This window comes from Polyodon spathula, chromosome 1 (assembly GCF_017654505.1).
Source record: "Polyodon spathula isolate WHYD16114869_AA chromosome 1, ASM1765450v1, whole genome shotgun sequence".
Taxonomy (NCBI): Eukaryota; Metazoa; Chordata; class Actinopteri; order Acipenseriformes; family Polyodontidae; genus Polyodon; species Polyodon spathula.
In genome coordinates, this window is record NC_054534.1 from 86810588 (window position 1) to 86837013 (window position 26426).

The 26426-nt window shown below is 35.6% G+C and overlaps 1 protein-coding gene across 1 annotated transcript; it reads left to right on the forward strand.

Moving 5' to 3' along the window:
• Positions 1-26256, forward strand: LOC121323740 (short transient receptor potential channel 3-like). Its single transcript, XM_041264934.1, has 13 exons — positions 1-391; positions 6935-7703; positions 9709-9753; positions 14585-14770; positions 16738-16902; positions 17991-18207; positions 19985-20215; positions 20400-20664; positions 21462-21657; positions 23295-23504; positions 24117-24200; positions 24369-24444; positions 24576-26256. Exons 1-13 carry the CDS (start codon positions 237-239, stop codon positions 24716-24718), a joined length of 2742 nt encoding a protein of 913 aa, XP_041120868.1. The 5' UTR covers positions 1-236; the 3' UTR covers positions 24719-26256.
• The last annotated feature ends 170 nt before the right edge of the window (positions 26257-26426 follow it).

Here is a 26426-nt window from a genome sequence, read left to right on the forward strand (position 1 = left end):
TCTGATAGTTAGCTCGCTGGCTCGGATGATGATGATGATGATGTCCTACACTTGACGAGTCGGGGTTGGTCATCATATCCCCCGCAGCTTCACTTAATCAAACTACTGAGCTGTGTGAGCACCAACAACAAAAAACATTGCTAGTGCGGAGAACAGACCCAGCCAGGTCTCTGTGCTTAGTAAAGCGCATATAATTTAGACCTCTATATATTGAGAAAGTGATCGCAGCTGCCTGGATGTCAGCAAAAGGCAGGAAGTATCAGAAGAGAGTGTCTTTCTCTGAGGAGGACAATGATCAGGATTGGAAAGAAGAGAACGGGGGTCTGGATTCACATCATTTGAGATCAGTGAAAACCGTTAGGGATTCATCTGGCTACTACCATCACACAATGTAAGTAAGCTATATGGTCCTTGCTATATTTCTACTGTTTGTGTTGACCCGTACATGTTCAATACATTTAAAAGATACGAACCCAGCGTGTGGTAGAAGAAACAGAAACACGTACGAAAGAAGTCATTCAAAAGTTAATGCATTAATACAAGAATGCCAGCTTGTCTCCCCCAAACAACAAATTCTGAATTACAGAAATCGGATTAACTTTGAACTTAAGACATAACTTATATAGATATATATATATATATATATATATATATATAGATATATATATATATATATATATATATATATATATATATATATACAATCATATATATATAGTAATAAGCAAAATGTAATTATTTGTAAAAACATTTAAAACATTTTGTAAGAGCGTCTGGGTCTTTTAAAACATTTTTGAAAGAACTTGTTTAATGTTATTTTTTTAAATATAAAAAAAAATAAATAAATAAATAAAATTAAATAAAATGAAAACACCGCTTGTCCAAAGATGTTTTATTCTCGGTTTCAGATGACAGAAAATGATTATACCTTGCTCACATTTTCTTAGTAAGTAAGCGCCACCAAGTGGTTACTTTATTACAAGCGAAGGTCTTGAAGAAAAAGCAGCTATCCTTGCTAGTTTAGTTTATGCAGAAATCCAAATAATAAGCCCTGTCAAACTGACAATTTTACAAAATGTTATCTTTGGTATGCTTGAGCAATGTTTCCTTTGGACTGACCGCAAAACGCGACACAGGCAAGTTGAATGAAAACGTTTGCACTATGCCATTTAAATATAACCCTAATTGTTGATGTTAATCTTAATGGTTTTTTAAAAAAGTGATGACCTAGTGTAGTTGATTTTTTATGATCAGATGGTATTTGAAACTAATCAACGACCACAAATCTTAACACCCTTTCGTGTCTTTAATACACCGTACTTGTAAACCAGCTTTATCTCAGCTTTACAGTGTGCTTTTATTGTATTTATCATTTATGCATCCCAATTAATTATCCCAATACAAAAATACGAGCACGGTGGGTTACAGAATAAAATAACAGGCAGAATTAAAGGATCGGTGGTATTTAATGTGACCTCTGATTAGATAATTGAAACAGACCCTTAATTAAAAAAAATAATAATAATCATAACGACTTTGCTTTGTTACATTAAGAACATAAGAACATAATAAAGTTTACAAACGAGAGGAGGCCATTCGGCCATTCTTGCTTGTTTGGTTGTTAGTAGCTTATTGATCCCAGAATCTCATCAAGCAGCTTCTTGAAGGATCCCACGGTGTCAGCTTCAACAACATTACTGGGGAGTTGATTCCAGACCCTCACGGTTCTTTGTAAAAAAGTGCCTCCATTTTCTGTTCTGAATGCCCCTTTGTCTAATCTCCATTTGTGACCCCTGGTTCTTGTTTCTTTTTTCAGGTCGAAAAAGTCCATTGGGTCGACACTGTCAATACCTTTTAGAATTCTGAATGCTTGAATTAGGTCGCCGCGTAGTCTTCTTTGTTCAAGACTGAACAGATTCAATTCTTTTAGCCTGTCTGCATATGACATGCCTTTTAAGCCTGGAATAATTCTGGTCGCTCTTCTTTGCACTCTTTCTAGAGCAGCAATATCTTTTTTATAGCGAGGTGACCAGAACTGAACACAATATTCAAGATGAGGTTTTACTAGTGCATTGTACAGTTTTAACATTACTTCCCTTGATTTAAATTCAACACTTTTCACAATGTATCCGAGCATCTTGTTAGCCTTTTTTATAGCTTCCCCACATTGTCTAGATGAAGACATTTCCGAGTCAACAAAAACTCCTAGGTTTTTTCATAGATTCCTTCTCCAATTTCAGTATCTACCATATGATATTTATAATGTACATTTTTATTTCCTGCGTGCAGTACCTTACACTTTTCTCTATTAAATGTCATTTGCCATGTGTTTGCCCAGTTCTGAATCTTGTCTAGATCATTTTGAATGATCTTTGCTGCTGCAGCAGTGTTTGCCACTCCTCCTATTTTTGTGTCGTCTGCAAATTTAACAAGTTTGCTTACTATACCAGAATCTAAATCATTAATGTAGATTAGGAATAGCAGAGGACCTAATACTGATCCCTGTGGTACACCACTGGTTACCACACTCCATTCTGAGGTTTTTCCTGTAATCAGTACTTTCTGTTTTCTACATGTTAACCAGTCCCTAATCCATGTACATGTGTTTTCTTGAATCCCTACTGCGTACAGTTTGAGAATTAATCTGTTATGCGGGACTTTGTCAAAAGCTTTCTGGAAATCTAAATAAACCATGTCATATGCTTTGCAATTATCCATTATCGATGTTGCATCCTCAAAAGAATCAAGCAAGTTAGTTAGACACGATCTCCCTTTCCTAAAACCATGTTGACTGTCTCCCAGGACCCTGTTATCATATAGGTAATTTTCCATTTTGGATTATTATAGTTTCCATAAGTTTGCATATAATAGAAGTCAGGCTTACTGGTCTGTAGTTACCTGGTTCAGTTTTGTTTCCCTTTTTGTGGATCGGTATTATGTTTGCAATTTTCCAGTCTGTCGGTACAACCCCTGTGTCAAGAGACTGCTGCATGATCTTGGTTAGCGGTTTGTAAATAACTTCTTTCTTTTCTTTGAGTACTATTGGGAGGATCTCATCCGGCCCGGGGGATTTGTTTATTTTAAGAGCTCCTAGTCCCTTTAACACTTCTGCCTCGTTTATGCTAAAGTTATTTAAAACTGGATAGGAACTGGATGACATGTGGGGCATGTTGTCCGTATCTTCCTTTGTAAAAACTTGTGAAAAGTAATCATTTAATATATTTGCTATTTTTTTCTTCATCTAAGATTTTGCCATTTGTATCTCTTAGACATTTAACCTCCTCTTTGAATGTTCTCTTGCTGTTGTAATTTTGGAAAAACAATTTGGAGTTGTGTCGAATGAAGTACTTTGTCTTACTGTGTTTGACGGACTGTCTGTTTAGAATGTGGTTGCAAAAGTTGTTATCTTGTATACAAATTATAAAACAGGTACAGTACAGGCCCCAAAAATTAGAGCATACTCAAACTATAGAATCAGTTTTGTCTTTAAATGTAGCCAGTGGTAGGTCATTCATTGTTAGGAATCTACTTTTGGTTGATTTACTAAAACAGTGGCTAGTCTGAACTGGAAGTTGTGGAATTCATACGGTAATGTTTATTTAATCAAAGACTGAATAAAAACTACCACAACATAAAAACTGAAGTGATGCACCCTCTTTCACTAGCTTTATGTAAAAAGTCGACTGCCAGTAGCAGTAAGCATGCTGATAGAATTCTGTATACTATTGCAAAAGATAAGAAGAAAGCAGAGCTGGTGCTTCAAAGAACAACACATCTTTATACTAAATAATGATAAACCACTCCTTTTAAAGATTGTGTGGATACACTTAGCAGTGGTATGGTTAGGTTATTAGCAAAACAATGCTAAAAATTGTTTAATGTCCTGCCTAAGTGCCCAGGTTTCAGAGCCAGATAAACCCCATACATAAGATTTATTTAATTCTATTGTGTATTCGATGACTTTGGAGTTGTGCAGCAACCCATGCCGTATAAAACACTAATTCAAATATATTTTGCAATTAAACCAGCACTTCTTTAATTTAAGGTTTTTTATGTTGAGGGATATTTACATTGTAAATCATGTTGCTGGCATGTGAATTAGGTTACTATTACTTATTTATAGCTATAGGCATTGGGAGGAAGAACTCTAATTCCCAGTCACTCCTGATGGACAGTTTTCATGCCTGCCCTAAAACTAATCCCTTTACACAATTCTGCCATTGGTTATACTCATCATACTCCCGTGAAAGCAATGTTCATCGAACATCAACTACTCTCCAACAAGAACTGGGACCATCTATTGGGCCAAATTCAGAGAGAAATTATTTAGCTGTTAAAAACAGACAGCATTTACATTTGTGTTATTCCTCACAGAAAAAAAGAAAAAAAACTTTGCAAACAGCTTCCCAATACTTCTTCGGTGGTAATTTTTTATTTATCATATATTAGTCTTGAAGAAAAAAAGTCTTTGACCTTTAAATAATAATCCAAGATGAGTCATTCGCTGTTAGTTGGAGAATATAAACACATAAACAACACATCCTCTGATTTTACACAAGGCCAATATTACTACATGACTTGCATAGAACACTGTGCTCTGTGTCAGTCTGTTTATCCAGCCTTGGTGAATACTCTCAAAGTTCTTAGCTTACAGTATGAGCTCCAAACACTGTAATATCTTATTGATCTGCTTATATGGTCTGCTTTGGGTAATTCATGCACTGCGCAGCTCATTTATCAAGCTCCAGGGATGCTGTGTAGTCTCATTACATTATGTTGCTCAAGATATCCTAGTTGTAAATTGTGTTGATGAAGCAACCACTAAGCCTTGTATAACTGATCAAAATCAAACAATTTATTCTTTTTCCATTTTCTCACCGAACACACCTGAAAGCGACACCATGGCTTTATTGCTATGGTAATTATTTAATACTAAATTACCATCTGTGATGATTTAGTATTGTGATGATCTTAACTAGTATTTCCTTGAACTTAAAAAAAAAAAAAAAAGTACTATATTATAAATATAAAAATAATAATGAAATGTTTAAACAAGCAATTTAAAACAAACTGAAACAAATAATTAAAATAATAAGTGTGTGCTAAAAACGCTTTACCATTACATAGAGCTTAGCCTACAAAGAGAGGTGATGAGGTCTGAATATACTTTTTTCCACAGCTGGTTTTGGATAAGATTAAGGGCCCTATTCCTAAAATTAAGGACTGTTTTAAGGAATGTTTTTTTGTTTTGTTTTGTTTTTTTTAATAAAGATTTTCTTGTTTATGAAACCTTTTCTCTGCTGTTGGAGAGAGGATTAGAAGGTGATATTCAGTTTCCAAAGCACTATCTAAGAGAATGTTTAGAAACACTTACAAACAGTCCTAAAAACATTATTCACATTTGTATGAATAGGGAGCTAAAAATAGATTATTAGTCTGCATTTTGGTTTCAGTTGTGTAGTGTTAATGTTAATAGCAAAGTAAGGTGCTGATATAAACTGCCACAGCTGGAAAAGATCTGCTGTCAAGAAAACTGTCTCTATGAAAACTGATTTTTATATTATTGAGTGATAAATGTACTTCTTCATCATTTTTTTTTTTCTGGCGTCACATCTGCTTGTTCAGACAGAATGTTTCAATCATTCCTTCCCTGTGTGGGGGAAAAGTAATCTGCTATGCCTTAAAAGTTCACCATTATTAATGTTGTACTGTAACAGTGAAGTTACATGTTTACCCCTTGATTTGACTGTGCCTTTACTGTGCTTTACCATGGGTTTTCATATCTTATCATCTTCTCCATACTTTGCCTTCCCTCTCTCTCTCTCTCTCTCTCTCTCTCTCTCTCTCTCTCTATATATATATATATATATATATATATATATATTGTGTGTGTGTGTGTGTGTGACATGAATTTTCGTGGTTATGCTTTCACTGTGCTGTGCTATTATTTGTACCATTGCATTCCCACAGTAAACCTTTACTAGCTGTTGTTATAAGTAGTGGTTTTGTGATTTTCTTTTACTTTCATTGTTATTGTTGCATTTCTGAGTAGTCCGGTGTACCCCCTATGACTCTTATGTTTACCCCTGGTTGAACACCCCTGCTCTAAAGTGCTGAGACATGAAAGGTTGCTGTTGCTAGCCCTCTTAAATGGTATTCCAACTTAATTGCTTTAATAATGTTTGCTTTTGCAAGCTTTTTTAAAGTCATTAGATGATGGTAAGAAACGGTCATGTCAAAGCTAAGAGGACTGACAATTCACTCGGTTATACTGAACTATGATTTATAATGGGAACGAATTTAATTTCTTTAAATATTTTGGATCAACCCAACTCCATCGTTGGGTTTCTAATGCAATTCTAAAACATCATCATACATAGGACTAACATTTCAGTAGTTTCTTGACTTTAGCTTCTTCTATTGGGCCTTTTTTAAAGGACTGTCATCTTAAAATACCCCATTGAATTAAAATTATTCAATAAGCTGAGTAGAACAGAAATCTGATGAGAAGTCTTGATGTCATCTTTTAGATTCACAGCTGTTATCTGCCAAAACAATGTCTGCATGTTCAGGTCCTGTAACTTATGAAAATGAGTAGATGCAAAGCTGTAGCTCAGTGGCAGAGCACAGGGTAGCACAGTTTGAACTGTCTGCGAGCTATTGGACAGCTCAGCTCTACCTCATGCCTGGTGCTACAGATGTAAGAAATCGAACATACAAAATGAAAAAAATTTAAAGACCATTGGCTAAAAAACATTACAAAATTCTAGGTTTTCCACAATAAATACATGTGGTGAGAGTGACTAGACAACATTTTAATACAGCACATTTTTTTACTTAATGAATGCATGTGAGCCTTGTCTATATGTTTTTACAATTACTTTTTTATTCTGACAGCTTATTTCACTAATCTTCTCTTGTCCTCACTTTCCAGGCAAGGGGGTGATAATAATCCCATAGAAAAGCGACTCACGATGATGAGAGAGAAGGGAAGACGACAAGCTATCCGAGGCCCGGCGTTCATGTTTAACAACAGAAGCACCAGCCTGACGACAGAAGAGGAGAGATTTTTGGATGCCGCAGAGTATGGAAACATTCCTGTTGTGCGCAAGATGCTTGAGGAATCCAGGACTTTAAATGTCAACTGCGTCGACTACATGGGCCAAAGCAGCCTGCAGCTCGCAGTTGGAAATGAACATCTGGAAGTGACTGAGCTGCTCCTGAAAATCGACAACTTGGCCCGCATTGGTGATGCTCTGATGCTTGCTATCAGCAAGGGTTATGTGCGGATTGTGGAAGCGATTTTGAACCACCCGGCTTTTGTTACAAGTAAACGCTTGACTCTCAGCCCCTGTCAGCTGCAGGATGATGACTTTTATTCCTATGATGAAGATGGCACAAGGTTCTCTCCTGACATCACCCCTATCATTCTAGCTGCCCACTGCCAGAAGTACGAGGTCGTGCACATGCTGCTCATGAAAGGCGCTCGCATTGAGAAACCCCATGACTATTTCTGCAAGTGCAATGAATGCATGGAAAAGCAGAGGCATGACGCTTTCAGTCATTCCCGTGCAAGAATAAATGCCTACAGAGGATTAGCAAGTCCTGCTTATCTGTCTTTGTCTAGTGAAGACCCAGTCTTCACAGCTTTAGAACTTAGCAATGAGCTGGCCAAGCTGGCCAACATTGAAAAAGAATTTAAGGTAAGGTATTAATGTCATTTTTTCATAATTATATTTATATAAAAAAAATAATAAAACAACAGTCGCACACTGGGCAGTTTAAAAAAATTAGAAAAACCACAAAGAAAGTGATGTATATAATTTCTAATTGTTCTATTGAAAGAAATTGAAGTAGAGATTCAGATTTATAATTAAACAACACATGACTACAAAACATGCATAAAATGAAAAATAGTATGCAAAAACTAATTTCATACTTTGACAAAGGTATTCGGGCAATCAACATGTTTTGTATGAAACCCATTCATTGCTAGTTATTGACAATTGTCGTGATTGAAAACCAACACCTGGTGATATTATAGAATAAATAAATACATAATCATCAAGTGCGGAAAAATAAATTGGAAATTTGTGATTAAAAAAGCAACAAAAATGGTTACAACTAAAGAGCACAGAAACTATCTCAAAATGGCAGTGATACAAAATGAAAAAGGAGAAATTACCAGAAAAATAGCAGAAAATCCTGGCAAAATCCTCGGACTACTGCAAAAGATTTGACACAAGAATTGAGAGAAGAGGATCAAGAAATTCACAAGCAAACAATTCAATGATACCTTAACAAGATGAATGTCCATGGGCAAAAACCAAGATGCAAACCTTTGTTAAAAACAATACACAAAAGAAAGTGATTGGAGTTTTCCATTGAATACTTGAAGAAGCCTGATGATTTCTTCAACCAAATTTTATGGTCAGACAAATCCAAAATATAACTTTTTTCACCAAGAAAGCAACAATATGTTTGGAGGAAGAGAGGAGAAGAATTTAAAGAAAAGTTCATCATGCCCAGTGTTAAACAGGGTGGAGGTTGTGTGATGGTATGGGCTTGTTTTTCTTCCTCAGGCACTGGTGACCTTTGTATTGTAGAAGGATCAATGAATGCTGCAAAATATCAAGAAATTTTGCACTCTCATTTGTTACCCAGTGCTAGAAGGCTTATTGGATGGAAGTTTATATTCCAGCAGGATAATGACCCTAAGCATTCTGCAAAGTCTACAAAGGAATTTCTGAAAAAAAGGAAGATTACAGTTTTGGATTGGCCATCTCAGACCTAGACTTGAATCCCATCGAGATGCTATGGATTGACTTGAAGGCTGCTGTTGCAAAAAGGAAACCAAAGTCGATTGCTGAGCTCAAAGCTGTATGTGTTGAAGAATGGGCAGAAATATATCCGGAAAGATGCCAGGAACTGGTTTCAAAAAACAAAAAAAAATACTGCAAGCTGTAAAGGAAACAAAGGGTGTGCACACAAAATACTAATGCAAGAGTGTCCAGATACTTGTGTCAAAGTATGACGTTAGTTTTTGCATGTTATTTTTTTATTTTATGCATATTATGTAATAATTTGTTGTTTTATTACAAAGCTGAATCTCTACTTTAATTGATATATTTCAATAGAACAGTTAGAAATGATAGAAATGACTTTGTGGTTTTTCTCATTATTAGCTGCCCAAATACCTTTGTCTGCGACTGTATATATGTATATATATATATATATATATATATATATATATATATATATATATATATATATATATATATATATATATACACACACACACACACACACACACACATACTTGTGCTCTTTGTGATGGTGGTCACTATGAAAGGCACTATATAAAATAAAGATTGATTGATTGATTGTTTATTTACTGTTATCGGTGTTGTTTTTATTTTTCTTATTTAATAGTATGTCTAATTGTATTTCCATTGTAATTTATTATGGATACCAGCACAGATTTTTAATTTTTGTTTGTATTATTATTATTATTATTATTATTATTATTATTATTATTATATTTATTTAAAAGTTAAAGTAGTTCAATAATCTGGTTATACAGTTATACAGTACATTGTGATATATTGTATAATTATGGTTTGTTTTATTTTTGCACATGTTTTTATTAACTTATGTTTTATGTCATGTAATGTATTTGCAAACTATATGTGCTGCTGTCGCCACCAGGACAACAAAAAAAAAGAGACGGTGCAGCTCAATTGCTTCTCCCTGGTAAATATTTTTAAATACATAAATTAATTGTGTAAGACATTCTTTAGGTTGAAGGTCACAGGAGCCACATGAACATGACTCCTTCCAGCAGATTCCCAACCTTGTTCCTTCCTGGTGTCTCTCTTCTGTCTTCAAATGAGAGCTCCAAAAACCTTTTCAGTCTCAGACATTCAGATTGTAAAAGCTGATAGGAAGGATTGGTATTATACAGTTTACCTTTTAATTCCATTGGCATTTGTTTGTATTTTGTTCGGCTTGGTACTTGTAACTGCTTTGATACAATCATGTGGCGCATTCATGTTATGTGTTCTTGTCACTTATCTCTCAGCCACCTGCACATTTAATGTGTTTCATTTTATCCACTAAGTTTTATTCTGTGTTTTTTTTTTTGTTTTTAAATTTAGTTGTCACCAGTGGTTTTTACCCTGTTTTTCTCCCCAATTTGGAATGCCCATTTATTATTTTTATCCTGGTTCACCGTTGCAACTGGCCAGCAACTCGGGAAACGGAGGCTGAAACACACATCCTCCGAAATGTGTTCCTGCCAACCTGTCATTTTTCGCACTGCAGATCCACAGCGAAGCCACCAGGCCTATAGTGTCGGAGGACAACACAGATCTGAATGGCTCCACTGTGGACCTGCAGCCTCCCTATCGGTCACAGGGTGGTGCATGGTGAACCATGGATTGCCCTACCGACCTAAACCCTCCCTGCCCGATCAGCGCTCGGCCAATTGTGCACCGTCCCCTAGGAACCTCCGGTCATGGTCAGCAATGACATAACCTGGATTCGAACCTATGATCTCCAGGCTATAGGGCCATGCAGATGCCTTTACTGAATGCACCACGGGAGCCACTGTTTTATGTATTTCTAATGATAGAAGTGCATTTTCAGCATTAACGTTTTAGGTTATTACAGTAATTGGCATCCCATGTGGCAAAGGCAGTAAGAGAGGAAAACATTCAGATTATCCTAGACAGATTAGAGACCTAGGCTGGCCTCTGCCCAGGTCAAGGCAGTGAAGCTGGAAAATTTATTTTATATTTTATAGAACTCCATATGACTCCTGTTCTGCCTGGTTTTGACCAAAATAATGCATTATAGACAAAGATCTAATTTTCCTAATGCACAGGAAGCCTGTAATTCATTAATACAGTAACACACTATTTGCAATATGCAGATTGTAGGTTTTTTTTCTTCCAAATGTCTGTTTCTTGGCAAGAGACAGGACTTTATAAGAAGCCTTATTAGCACATGTGTGCTTTTGTTATTAGTCATTCAAAGTTCATCACAGATATATGTGCAGAACAGTGGAAGGTGAGTATTGCATCACAGAATACGGGCACTACTGCGACTTGAGTGACTAATATGTTCCAAACTTTGGAACTGTTTGGTGTTTCTTTTTTATGTTATAAAAACAGCATGCCTGGAAAGAATTGATTTGCAGATTGCACTACTCCTGTTGCAATATGGTGACTTTATCATGTACTGTAAAAACAAGTCACAGCCATGGGTATAAGGGCTCTTAACTGTAGGGGATCCATGAGTGGCATGCAGATGTGTGCACTGTAGCAGCGTCCTATCTCTGTTCCATACCATTCAGTTTCCACCACCATTGGGGTAGCCACGTTAAAACGGCCTGCTGTGGGTCTGTCTTTTAAATATTTGGTCTGTGATTCCCATTCATGGAGTCTGCCAAACAACTGGAGTTAAAAAAATAAAAGACAAACTCAACATGCTGGTGTATTTCCTCTTGACAGGTATGTGTGTATATATATATATATATATATATATATATATATATATATATATATATATATATATATATATATATATATATATTGGTTGACATGTAATTCAGCCATACGTGACCTTTTGGGTTAGTTGAGGCATTCTAGTGATGTTTTTGTAGTAAAGATATGGAATGAAAAGCTTATTTACCATAATAACATGACCAAATTGTTAAATAATATAGTAGTCTTTTCATATATGAATACCTCCTAAGAGGACACCTAAAAGAACACTTTTCTGGCACCGATAGCAATTCGTTGCTAACCCATTCAAGATGATACAGTACTGTTTTGTCTTTTTATCATCAAACACAAATTCAAATGGTTTATTTGTCCTTTTCAAAACTAATTTGTCACCGGGAGAGTAACGTAGAGCTTCTGCTGCAAATAACCATTGTTTTAAAATTAATTCTCATATTCATAATTATGTTAGAGCCGCTGCTGCACCGTATGCAAGGGTGTTCATTTAGGGTATTAGGTTCATTTAGGTTATTAATGTTAGTTTGTAGTTAGTTTATTATTATGGTTTATTAACATATGCTTGCCTATTGCTTTTCTCTTACTTATTCTGTTAATTTCATATGTTGAAGCACGGGTGTCATTATATATAAGTAACACATATTTGTGTATATTGATTCATATTGTGTCTGTGGTCAACTCTGTCTTAGAGAGCACTTTGGTTAACACTTTGCTTACTTCCTGAGACTACTGTAATGCAAATATGTTTTTTCTAGTTTCCAAATGATTCTGTAAAAATAGTGCTTCAATTAAAATAAAACAGTTAACCATTATCCATTTAAATCTTATAAACCATGATAATTGATAACAGGACTGGGAAATTAATTGCAAATCATTTTTATCATACAGCTTTGGAAGCTGACTTCATTAGAGTTCTGTACCCTTACTAAACATAGCAGCCTGTATTTGTCCACTGTGTTATTTTTTGGGGTCTGTAATGGTACAACTCTTCAATCTTTTAGCTACTCCTTCCATCTTTTTTTCTAGATTGGCATTTATTTTACCTACCTACCTACCTACCTAATTTCTGTAATACTCCATGTACCGGTGTTTTCAATATCATCATATCACAGAGTTGTGCTGCATCGTCAGTGTGTCTCAGCATTAAAGCTTTTTAATCAGGGCAGTGTTTTGATTGAGGTTGTTGACCATGGGCGTGTCTTATTTTATTGGCAAAGAAAAAAACATGTTCGAGAAATAAACATGGTTTTCCATTCCCCAGCAAAAACATGCAATTTAGAAATGCAGAAATTCAATATGACTGAATATATATGTTTTTAAGGTTTTGTTGACAAATATGTAGTGAGAAAGTAATAAACCAGAACAACAAGTTGACAGTTTAAGAACATTTCTGTTTTTCTTAATCAAACACTGGAACATCTTACTGACTGATGCACTTTTACCTTGAAATAGCCAACTACACTCAGATAATAAAAGTTTTCAGGGACTCGCCTAGTAAAAACATTGAAGTTTGAAATGCATGATGAGCCACGCGAGTGTGGCTTGAATCCCAGTGGGAGAAAAAGAAACAATGTGCTTTTCCGCAGGATTGAAGGTTGCCTGTTGCTCAGTCCTCCTTTTATGCTAGTTTTTACTAGAAGCAATACAGTATAAATATTGATGTATGTGCAACCGAATGGAGCTGAATTACTGCTGCTAAATCCGCTGAACAAACAATTTATTAATTCATTCATTGTATTTTTTTAAAGCATATCTTAGGAACTGGACTTTAACAAATTCCTAGGGCACAGATAAATTCTGCTTTGCACCCCATGCATCATTAGCATATCATTAACTTTTAATGAGCACCATGTGTGCTTACAGTGCAACACAAACAGGAACTGATGCAAAGTAGAGCCAGTGCGAAGGAACTTTGCGGTAGTGAAAACAAAAAGCATGTGTTTTCCTACAGCCTTGGATTTTAACCCTGAAATAATAACAATGAAGTAAAAAAAAAAAAAAAAAAAAAGCAAAAAACAACCTTTTTTAATAGAGAGGTACAGGATTTTTCTTTTTAATGTCTACAGCTGTTTTTTTTTTATATTTTTTTAGGATTTCAGTTAATTAACTTCTGTTAGATATTCAGTAAAACAAAAAATAAACTAGTTTAAAATATGCAACAAAAAGTGTCAAGACACATAGGCTGGTAGTCTTTATTTATTTATATATTTTTTGTGTCTTACTGAAAATTCTTGCCAATCCACTTGAACCAAGCTACAGACCATTCAAAATCCAAGGCTGTACAAACAATATATAGGGCGATTAGAAAGTAAGTACACTACATCAACACCCCAAAGCTCACATGGTAAACTTACTTTCTAATCCCCCTTTATATGCAATAGGCCTATAGGTACTTATCTAATTTGAGCTGATGTGTTACAGTGGTGTCCTTATTAAGGGTTCAGCATCCTATAGCCCGAGGTGATCAAACAATCTGGATAGTTTAGTATTGACCTCCACTGGTCAAGTTTCCTTGCTTTGCATTGAAAGTAGTTATTTTTTTTCCACAAAAGCAGTGTCAGAGTGACGTGTAACTATATTGTGTTTACATGTACAGTATCCAGGGTTGTTCCTTATAAAAGAGAAAGAGGAAATGTTATTAAGTAAGCTATAATATTCAATGCAAAAGGAAAAGTATATTTCCCAAATAAGAAGAAAGGTAACTGGGAAATGTCAACCAAAGTATAAAACTACTCCCAAAGCACTAAATTGGCAATATAGCTACTGGTTAATCTGACACTTTCAGGTAGAAAACATTATTCATTCCAAGAATTTCTTTGACAAAAGTGAATAATTAATCAACTTAGTGGCTTTATAGACAAGCACGTCTTCAAATACAGCCATTGACCCGCACAACCACTGTAACAGCTATAAAATCCATTACCATAAAAATAAACCTCTGAATAGATATGCACACTGCCAATTACTCTCTTCTTGTTACTGCCGTATAAGCAGTTCCCAGGAGTGTGCCTTAGAAAATTGCCTGTCATCAGTTTTTACCAATGCTTTTCCCTTTCATTTAGAATGACTATCGCAAGCTATCTATGCAATGTAAGGACTTTGTAGTGGGTGTTCTTGATTTGTGCCGAGATACTGAAGAAGTCGAAGCCATACTGAACGGAGATGTGGATGCTGAACAAGTCCAAGGGCAACACCACAGGGCTTCCCTTAGTCGAGTCAAACTTGCCATCAAGTACGAAGTCAAGAAGGTAATTTTACATTCCTAGTAATTTTATGATAAAACCATTACCCCTGTGAACTGACTAGAGATGGAAATAAACTTGCATTGCATAGCAGTTTCGATTCATTCCTGGTTTTTTCCAATGAGTTTAATGCAAGTTTATACCCTGAGTCTAATGAAGCTCGTAATAAAACCTTGGTAAGACTGATATGCAAATGTCTTATTTCCTTCACTGGGGTATATTAAATAACAGTTTTAAATGTCCTTTCTTTCAAAGTTTCTGGTGTACAAATAGACTAGAGCAATGAGGAAAACTATACATTTTCAATTAGACAAAGGTTTCAGCCAATGCCTTCATAATTCTGATTAACCATCAGATCTCTTAATAGCCCAGAATCAGCTTCTGAATGCTTCCTGAGACAGTGTTTCCTAATGGTTAATGCAATTTGCAAAGGATATGGCTGCAAATGTTTTACCAGCCATTGCATCAATGTGTGACCTTAAGCATGTCACTCGACCCTTCTGCTCCATGTACACAATGCTGTATAACTGAGTTCAGACAAGACTGGCATCTGGCACACGGTGTAATAGATACGTCTTCTAATTGTGTGTCTAGAAACCAAGCATTTTGTTGTTCATTCGGGCAGGGGCCCAATTGTTCATTTTGGAGGACTAGCGATATTCTGTCTTAAAACCCCAAAACAAAAAAAATAACCTTTTAGCATTTTATAAAAGTTTATCATATATCAACCCATTGTATCCAAGTTTTGTTTATTTATTTGTTTATTTATTTATTTGTTTGTGTATTCTTTCAAAATAATATGCAAATTAATGAAAATGATGATAACATATGTTGTCATCTAACCATCACCTCCTAAGACCAGCCATTTTGAAACAAAAGACCTTTAGAGCACTGTTTAAATGCAACATTCTAAATTCACCAGTTTCAATGAGGGTAGTTTGAGCAGTGATTGACATAGCCTGGTTTGATTAACAAACTGAGAATATACATATAGCACAATAGTTAGTGATGACTGGTTACTAAGCTGTCATTCAAAACGCTGCAGTCATTAATGCAAAGAGAACATTTTGAATGTCAGAAATTGATTTCTTCTTCTAATGTACTAATTAGTTATGGCTTTAGTCACAACATCCCATCCTTAGGGAGAAGCATCGTCCCATTACAACATTTGAGGCTTGGCATATAAGAAGGACTGGTTGGCTTGTTAGCATGAATTAGCTTGCAAAGAGCACTATGAAATCAATTTTAACTTACAATTCTACGACAGAAAATTTCACTTCTGTATAGAAGGTCATGGAAGAGCACCAAGCTGAAACCCTATATTTCTAGGGAAGGATAAAGCAGTAAATATGTAACCCTTGTACAGTTCAGTTGCTTGGATGAAGCAATACATGAGCTAATGTCTAATCTGTTGAGTTATTTATCAGCATAATACTGACATGTTTCTTCCACATAGGTCCATATTAATGTTGATTAATGTTAATTTAGCTTAACTCTTCATAAGTTTAACTTAATTATGTAGGACGAGATCAGAAATAAAATCTTGGTCTCGATGAATCTTAATTAATTAGGTTACAAAGTAAGGAGCTGAATATAGCGTATAAATGTGGTCTCGCTCTGTTTATCTCATGATAAAAATTGCTCAGTTCCACCAAACATAACCCAGTTATCATAACATAGTTTCACGTATCCGTTTTCATTTTTTTTTCAGTTTGATTTGCTAGACTAATTCCATTGCTCAACCAAGGACCCACTGCTTTCCAGACCTTCTTAATGTTACAGGGGACAAGGGCATAATGCATTTGTTAAGTTTAGTTCAGGGCTGTTAATATGCGTTTTCTCAAGCAGCCCTATTAAAAATGCAAATGAAAAAAAAAAAAAAAAATGCTATAATGGCCAAGACAGTTGCTCAGAGCACAGAAATGATGTGTAATTTTTGCAAATGTTAAACTAATGCATATTTGTTTCTGTAGTTTGTTGCCCATCCAAACTGTCAACAGCAGTTGCTGACAATCTGGTATGAAAACATCTCAGGACTACGGGAGCAGGCCACCGCCATCAAATGCCTTGTGGTACTTGTTGTTGCCTTAGGCCTTCCATTCCTTGCTGTTGGATACTGGTTTGCTCCATGTAGCAGGGTATGGATCTACTTTACATTTCAAAAACACATCCATTGCACTATCTATGAAAAAAAAGTGAATGTAACGTTTGCTGCCAGAAGTTTGTCAAAACAATAAAGGTCTCTGGTTCTACATTAAACAGGAGTTACAAAGCTTAATTAAATTCCATCTATGTTATTCAGGCTCTTAATTTTAGTTATATAAAAATTTCCATGGAATTTTTGTGTTGATAAAAAAATAAAATAATGGAAATATTTGTAGATAAATATTGGAGGACTGTCTTTTTGCTGTGAATGCTAACAACTGTAAAGCACGTTATGAAGTTAACTTGTGTCACTACTACAGTACATTAAACCTTGTATTGCACTAAAACTGATTACAATTTTTACGTCAATGTATCTACCGAACGTAAGGTCATGGATTTTCTTGGAGGAAATCAACATGTTTGTGCACCACATTATGGGTGAAAATCTAAACAGCTACCTGTGACTTGCATAAAACCTGGGAATGTAGGTGTGGCAGGGTGGATGCTGCTGCATGTAAACAGTTCTGTTGTAGGACTTAGGTTTGGCAGGGACGGGGTTAAAATCCCATCCCTGCAGAAATAATGTGGAATGTGGCCATTTACAAATGGTTTAATTGATTCACAATTTGGGGATGACCACCTGTGTAAAAGAGGAGACAGAAGTTTGGTTTGTAGGTTAGTTCAGGGAACAGAATGGGAGCATCAGGTTGTGCTCCCTGCCCAACACTGTGATAGTGTTGCTTGAGTGTTAGTCTTTTGATTTCTAGTTTGTTTGTTCATTTATATTGTATATTTTGCCTCTGTGTCTGCTTTCCTGTCGCTGAGCAGCCTTGACCGTGATGCTACCCCACCACAACAGGGACTTGACTATACTGCTAAGAAATTAAATATAAAACACTTATTATTTTAACAAATGGGACAAATTTTTCTTATTTGCCATCTTTAAGCAAATATATTTTTAATAGTTCTGTAATAAAGGCCTATCGTTCTTAAAACTGACCACTTGGCATTTTGTTGTGATTTCTGTGGTAAGAACATATGTAAAGGTTTAATCTTTTTTTGTTTTGTTTTTGCTGTGTAGCTTGGGAAAATCCTCCGAAGTCCCTTTATGAAGTTTGTGGCACATGCTGCATCCTTCATTATATTCCTGGGATTGCTGGTGTTTAATGCCTCTGACAGATTTGAAGGCATAACAACATTACCAAACGTCACAGTCACAGATTATCCTGCACAGATATTCCGAGTGAAAACCACAAGGTTTAGCTGGACAGAGATGCTCATCATGGTCTGGGTTCTAGGTATGTAATTGTGATCTTTACTTCAAATGATATTGAGTTCAAGACCATCTAGCAAAGACACTTTTCAGTGTCCAACGTGCTCAAAGCTTTTTAGACTTAATTTGCAGTGATGCATGGTCATCACACATGGCAAACCTGGATTTGACTACTGATGAGTTTGATTGCCAGCCCTATAGGTGACATAGTGATGAGGAAAAAACCTAATTCATTGTTACTTTCAAATCCAGGTTTAATGCTGTAAAGCCAAGCTCCCCTATAAAAGCCTCCCACTTGACATAAAGCTTGAGTGGCTGCTCAGAAGCGATAACCACCTTGTTAAATAGTTATGCAATTTCTCATTTACTGTAACCTTCATTAAATTTGCACAGACTGAGAAGATTGATAACCAAAGAATAATCTGTCTTGTCTATAGTGGGGTTTTACTCATCAGGACCTGGCCTGTGAAAAGAGCCAGTAACTGAGAAAAACAATTTGTGAAATTTGCATTAACATATGCAATATTCGTAGGGTTATATTTGCCTTAGCAAAATATGTCTGCTTTACACATATTGTATTGTAGGTCTAATTTCTTAGTTTTCCCACCGAAAAAGAAATAATTATGACCAGTTGTTAATAATTATGTCAATTGTGACATTTTTACATATTTCTAGAGAAACATATAATGTATTATATGTGAAAGTATTGCTTTTAAAACTGGTTGTTAACATTTTATTCTACAGAGAGTGGCAACGTTTTGTATCTTATGTGCTACAACAAATAGGCATTACAGGGTTAAAATTCTTAATATTTACCTTTTGGGGGGGTTCCCTGAGTGACTCATCTTTTATAAGCACAGCCGTGTGGAGGGCAGGGTGAGTCATACAGCCAGGGGCGCCGGCCAGGCCCTAGTGAACTTAGGTAGACACCTGCAGGGCTGGCCTTTGTTCTCCAGAGGCCAGTAGTCACTGACATCCTGTCTCAAGTTCCTGGGTGTAAAAGAGGAAATCGGAGGACACTCACTGAACCTTCAGTTCTCCTGAGCTGTGTGGGGAATTGCTACAGTGAGGAGGAAAAATAATTGGACATTCTAAACCGGGGGTAAAATATGGGGTTAAAATAATCGGACACTCTAAGTTAAAAAAAAATAAAAATATCACTCACCTCTTCAATTATCATTGGAAGTTAGAGGGAAGTTCACAGCGGGTTCACATACATGCAATCATTTCAAGTTTCAAGTAAATAAAGAAGGGCTTGAGGAACTAGCTTTCATTATTATTTTTAACAGGGAGAATTTTGTGCTTGTGAAAAGTGATGGATGAGATGCATTGGTGACTTATGTTCTCTAAAAGCAGCCTAACAATGGAAGGATTGCCCTCTTTTGAGGTGAAAGCAATTCAGTTCTGAGTCCATGCTGTTCTGAGCTTATATTGAGATAAGACTGCCAACAACATTAAGGCAGTCATGACTTTGACAGAGAGATGCTTTTCTAAAAAACAGATAATTCTTCAGACCGCCGCATGTTCAATTAAGTTATTTCCACAAAATGATGACAGTCTGTTTGCGTACATGTAGCCGAATCACAGAGGTGTTCTGTTTGCAATAGTGACCTCCAAAGTCATTTTATTTTTCTAGATTTATATGCTTCTATAATTTTTTTTGTTAAAACCTTTTCTTTAATAAAGGTAGGAGTACTAGACCAAAGTCACTTCAAAAGGAGTCCCAACTAAAACAACTAAATTAGAACCACCGATCTAGAGCTTGACTTGAAGCAGTTGTTCTTGTGGTTTGTGTTCTTCAGGTATGATGTGGTCAGAATGTAAGGATCTGTGGATGGAAGGCCCAAGAGAATACATTTTGCAGTTGTGGAACGTTCTGGATTTTGGAATGCTCTCTATATTTATCGCTGCATTCACAGCAAGATTCTTTGCCTTCCTTCAGGCCACGAAAGCTCAACAATTTGTAGATGAACACAATTTCAGTGACCTATCTACAGTAACACTTCCACCAGATATTGCATACTTTACCTATGGTAAGACTATTGTGAGAAACTAATACTGTCGATTATATTCAGATAATAAAAAAGTAAAGTGATATAATAGTAAGGAGAAGGAAATGTGTGATTTATTTTGTGGCTCAAATATTCAAGTCACGTATACACATTACACAGAAATAATAGTTTTAAAAAAATCTATATTTTGTTTTGAATCTTTCAGCAAGAGACAAATGGCTCCCCTCAGATCCACAGCTCATATCTGAAGGTCTATATGCTATTGCAGTGGTTCTCAGTTTCTCCAGGATTGCTTATATTCTGCCTGCAAATGAGAGCTTTGGCCCACTGCAGATCTCCCTTGGCAGGACGGTCAAGGACATTTTTAAGTTTATGGTCTTGTTTATCATGGTATTCCTGGCCTTTATGATTGGGATGTTTATTCTCTATTCATACTACCTTGGTGCTAAAGTGAACCCAGCTTTTACCACGTGAGTACAACATTCCTTGCTTTAATTCCACACAGGTCCACTCACTGTTCATGGCAGCTTATAGGGTGAGCTTCCACAAACTGCTTTTCAACCAGTCAGCCATAGTGCTGCTTAGGGGGGCACCCTCAGGCAATCTGTAGTTGGTGTGCAAGTGAATCAACTGCAAAGCCCTTCCAATGATCCTTCACCCCCCTATGGGTGCTGACAGAGATACAGTTGCTATGGAGGTTCATGATGCATGTCAGACAGCACCATCAGTTTGAGAATCATTTCATTTGTGACTGACTTGAGAGAGAATTACCCAAGTAACAACGGGCAGAAAATAGCGTAACTTAGTTACATATCTATAAATAACAGACCTTAAGCGATTGATACATGGGGGGAAGCAAACTGTGTCTCTCTTCATTTTCACCACACATTACATTTTCTTGACCTTGTTATGCTACTTTTCAGTTAATATGAATGAATGTTTTGATATTCATGAAGTCAGCAATAGTCTAGAACAGTTTCATGAATATCAAATTGTACAGTACTTTTTATTCATTAAAACAGACTTTGAGAAAAACATTCTTTAAATAGCTCACAAGTTAAAACATTGTTATTAGACGGTATAGGTTGCATAATATTCAGCAAAGCACATGAACATTCCTTTTCCACTGCTTGCACTCACCTGAACACTCATTACATCACAATATACAGTAATAACACCTACTCTCTAGCTTATACTTGATTTAGATTGATACCTTGCCTTCATTCTTTCTTTCATTTTACCTTTCTCTTTTTCTTTCTTGCATTAGAGTTGAAGAAAGTTTTAAAACTTTGTTTTGGTCTATATTTGGTCTGTCTGAAGTATCTTCAGTCGTGCTCAAATATGACCATAAATTCATTGAAAACATTGGCTATGTATTATATGGAATATACAATGTGACAATGGTGGTGGTGCTTCTCAACATGCTGATTGCCATGATCAACAGTTCATACCAAGAAATAGAGGTATGGCATTTGTGTGTAATGTGCTGTTGTTTAATGCTGGAGATATAGTGGAGGCTTTTGTACATCTGGATGTCACACTTTTTAGTTTAATTTGCTTATCCAGAGTAATGAAGCATGATAATGACATTTAGTTCAAGCTATAAGTGAGGAATACACTGTACATGAAGATGACCTGTCTGTTCTTCTGTTATATGTCACACTTTTGTTTAAACCCATATATGTTCTTGTGGCAGGGCTAAGGCCCGGCACATGAGAAAATGTGTTTTGTTCTCATTCATGGGGTTTTGTGTTGTTTTTTGTTTTTGCTTTTTTGTAAATGTGTTAGGTTGCAGGGAAAAGCAGGTGGTGATTGGCCAGGTGCTTATCCCTAAACAGCAGTAGGGTGTGTCCCGGCAGAGCATCTCACGATAAAAGGGTCCATTTTACACACCTCAGGACTGCTGAAAAGCCACAGGACAAAGGTGGTCCACGCAAATGGACAATGAATCATAAAAGCCGAACTCCTCTGATCACTGTGTGTCTTTACCAGGTTTGGAGCTTTGTGAAAGGGAAGGCAAAAATTGCACACCACCTTGTGGAACCGAGGAAACAGGGATTAGTTTAGGGATTATAAATCCCTCAAATATAGTAAGGTGTGTCAACGAATGTTCCCTTATAGCAGAGCAGGGCTCATCATACTTGCAGCATCTTTTGTTTGTAGTTTTGTTTTCAATGTTTTTATTTTGCCTTTTCATACACTTTTATACACTTTTTGTATGTCCTCCATGAGCAGTGTTGTCAATGTCACCTCTGTGTCTCTCCCTGTCTGTCAGCGGATAACCTACACCCCCTATCACAGTGCTATTGAAGCAAAGACTGTTAAGCTGTAAATCTGGTTCTAAGACTGCTCCTTTTTGTCTTTACAATATCTGGTGGCTATCTGCCACTACTACAGCTACAAAAGGGTACATGTGACTTACAATTTGAAAACAAATGTATGTCTCTAACAGGTTTAGAATGCTAAAGTGTGCTTCCTTGTCCAAATTCTTCAATTGTTTAGCTTCACATTCTAGGTTTTGTTCTTAAGCCATAGGGTGCCATATTCTACAAAATACTACTTTTCGCAACACTGTTTTCTACACATCATTTTATACCTTTTAATAAAACAACCTCTGACAATGGGTGCATACTCCCACTGTACTATGCATTATAATGACACATTATATTTATGGCACGCATCAAAAGAACAACATCTACTACTGTTCAGATTTGTTGTGCATCAGGGATGTTACCTTTACGAAACAGAACTACCCTTTTACAAAATGCTTTGCATTGCTCAAGCCCCAGGTCCTGTCATTTGTTGTATAAAGAATGCGTTGCTATCTCAGCCAGCCTTTTACAGTGCTTTGTGATTCTGAGATTCACAGCAAAAGAGGTTTGTACACCTTGGGACTCTGTGACAGTTTTCTACAAGCTCTCCTGTTGTTTCTTCAGTGGTATTGGAGCCTTCTGCTGGTAACTCTTGCAATAGCACAACTCCATATGAAAATGTGTTTTATGGCTGCCAGACCCAGGTGTATAGTAAGCTTGAGGGCTTGGTAAATAAGATTTAAATTGTTTGAGTCATGCAATTTAAAAATCTTACACTATTATTAAAGGATGATGCAGACGTGGAATGGAAATTTGCTCGTTCAAAACTCTGGCTGTCGTACTTTGATGATGGAAAAACATTACCCCCTCCATACAGTATTGTGCCCAGCCCCAAATCCTTCTTTTACTGCATCATGAGAGTGGTGAACCTTTTCAGATGCAGAAGGAGAAGACTTAAGAAGGATGTAGAACTGGGAATGGACAACTCCAAGTCCAGGGTATGTAGAAATATGCAAATGAGAGTAATATTTTTAGAGAGACTATATTCTCAGAGTTTGCCTGTGAGACTTAGGGCTCTATTCACAAACCCCTAGCTCATGAGTTGTTTAAAGAATATTTTTTCAAAGTCTGTTTTTATAAAGAAAAGAACATTTGATTTTATAAAACTATTATTTATTGTTCTTAATAAAACCATCAAAGAACAGTTTAAATAACTGTGAGTAGAGCCCACAGTTTCAGACACAACCAGGCCAAAAATGTTCCTAAAATGTGTCCAACCTCACAATCACACACAACCTTTTATCAATACCTCATAGCTGTGTTAGGAAAGACAATACAAATTATAAAAAAGCCTAGTGCTGAATGTATTTTATGTGTGGGTTTTGCCATATGGTTGGATACAATGTATTGCAGTAAAAGCAGTCCAAGTGTTTATTAATGTTCATTAACCTGTTTGCCAACAGAGTAGATTAATTCCTCCCAGAGCAAAAAATGCTACTGCAAGTCACAATAGGGTTATTGAACAGTATGTCCATATCAATGCAGTGTTACATGCAGATGTTACAATGTTGATGTGAAATACAGTTCATGAAATATTTTTGTATTGTTAGTTGAACCTGTTTACTCAGTCGAACCTGAAAATCTCAGAAACGCACAGTTTCAACTCTATACTCAACCAACCAACACGCTATCAGGCAAGTTAATGCACTCTTTTGTTTGTTTTTTGTTATTTTTTTTAACTATTGGTTTACTGATCTGTTGTAATAAAAGCAAGCAGTTTTTCTTTTTTTATAAATGCATAGAGGGTTAAAATAAGCCCTATGTAACACCATAAAAAAATGAAATTATTTTATTTTTTACAGCAAATAGTAAAACGTCTTATAAAACGCTTTGTGTTAAAAGCACAAGTTGACAAGGAAAGTGACGAAGTCAATGAGGGTAAGACCTGCTTTATCCCAAACCCTTTCCAAGCTGTACGAAGTTCTGTTTTTCAATAACTTTGCAAAGCTGTTTTTCCTCCTGCTCTCTACCCACGTTCTGTGTTACTGATGTGATTCTCTTTATTGTAGGTGAACTGAAAGAAATCAAACAGGACATCTCCAGTCTCCGCTATGAACTTCTGGAAGACAAGTCTCAAACGACTGAGGAGCTGTGTGTTCTGATACAAAAGCTTAGTGATAAGCTTAACGTTAGCATGACAAGATGTGAATGATTACAAATTTTTAGAAATATCTGCATTATGGACAAAACAATTATTAATTACAAGTTTAATATTTTGAGCCAGAAATCAGCTAAATTATGCTTAATGCTTATAGAAGTAGTAGCTAGCCTTCTGTGCCTGGCTTGTGTTGGTTATTTTGTATAGTAATTAATTATTTCTGTTTTGTTTTTTCAGTTATTTGTATTTGTTTAATATGTGTACAACACATAACTGTGTAATGCACAAATTAATATATATATATATCTATATATATCTATATATATATATATATATATATATATATATATATATATATATATATATATATATATATATATACTTTGCACATGAAGACAACAAAGAGGACAACCTCTTATGGGAAATCTGGAGGGACATAGATGCTTGCCAAAGTCTGTGCTAAACTGAGGTGTCACATGTGGATACAGAAAGATAGATTTTGTGCCTACAGTACATGTAAACATAGTGTAATGAAAGCACAGATTACTGCAATAATACTTGTGACTAAAGCAAAACTGGCTTAACATTTACATTCTGTAAATATGTTGTAGTACACGTTTTTATATCGACATTCAGAACAGTCAAATGTCATATTTTATGTTACTGTATGTACATTTCAACTAGAAAAAAAAAAAAAAAAAAGCATATCAACTTCCTTACATGTAGCTTTCTTATCACAAGAAGGAACACATTTTGAACAGCTGAATGTTTTAAAATGTAAAACTACAGGTTGTTTCACTTTTAGGTAAAGGTAAATTATAGAAAAATAAATATGTTAGAAGCCCCTTTTTTATATTCTTGGGCCAAGCTTAAAGATTTTATACAGCAAGAAATCAAACTCAATCAGTTTAACTTTCAATAATACAAAAAAAAACAGTATATTTATTTCACTATATAAGTTGTAGAGATATATATTTATAGATACAGTATATTCTACAGTATGATGTATACAAAATATTTTAACATCTAATTTTATGAGTGCTCTCTATATTTTAATCCCCGCTAAAATTTGAATACCACCAGTGACATAGCTAAGAGTGTGCCAAATGGTGACATTACCAAGAACGTCCACAAAACTAATTGTACACAGATTGTTCTGGAATTGTATAATTGTGCCTAGATAATATTGTTAACAGTTCTGAGGCTATTAAATACTCTAATGATTTAATTCACTTAGATTTTTCTATTCTATAAATCTATGCAGGGTGATTATTTAACTTGTCAATGTTGACATGGGGCTTAAAATGCAACACAGTAGTACGCAATATAAATCAAATTTTGTATTAGAACTTTTATATTTTAATTCTGGAGAATAAGTTTGCTTAGAGGTAATTATCTTTGTATGTTAATAAATAAAACATATTGCTGTATGACTTTAAAATGTAAGATGACAGATTATGTATATTGTTAACTATTGTATTTAAACAACCCTATGATGTTAATAACATTGTATAGGTTTTTCCTTGGTCCTTTTGTATTAATGCTCCAGATACATTTTAGTCAAGCCTATAAAGTGTATTTTACACAATGAATGAGACTTGCAGGGATTTCCCTGTGGTGTAATGGATATAGAGGCATGCATTGTTTAACAGTGTACAGCACATAGTGTACATGATTTATGAGCAGCATTTATAAGAGATAATGTGGTCTACAAATGCACGATTTAGCTGAAACATTGTGCTTTTGTTCTTCTCTGGACTTG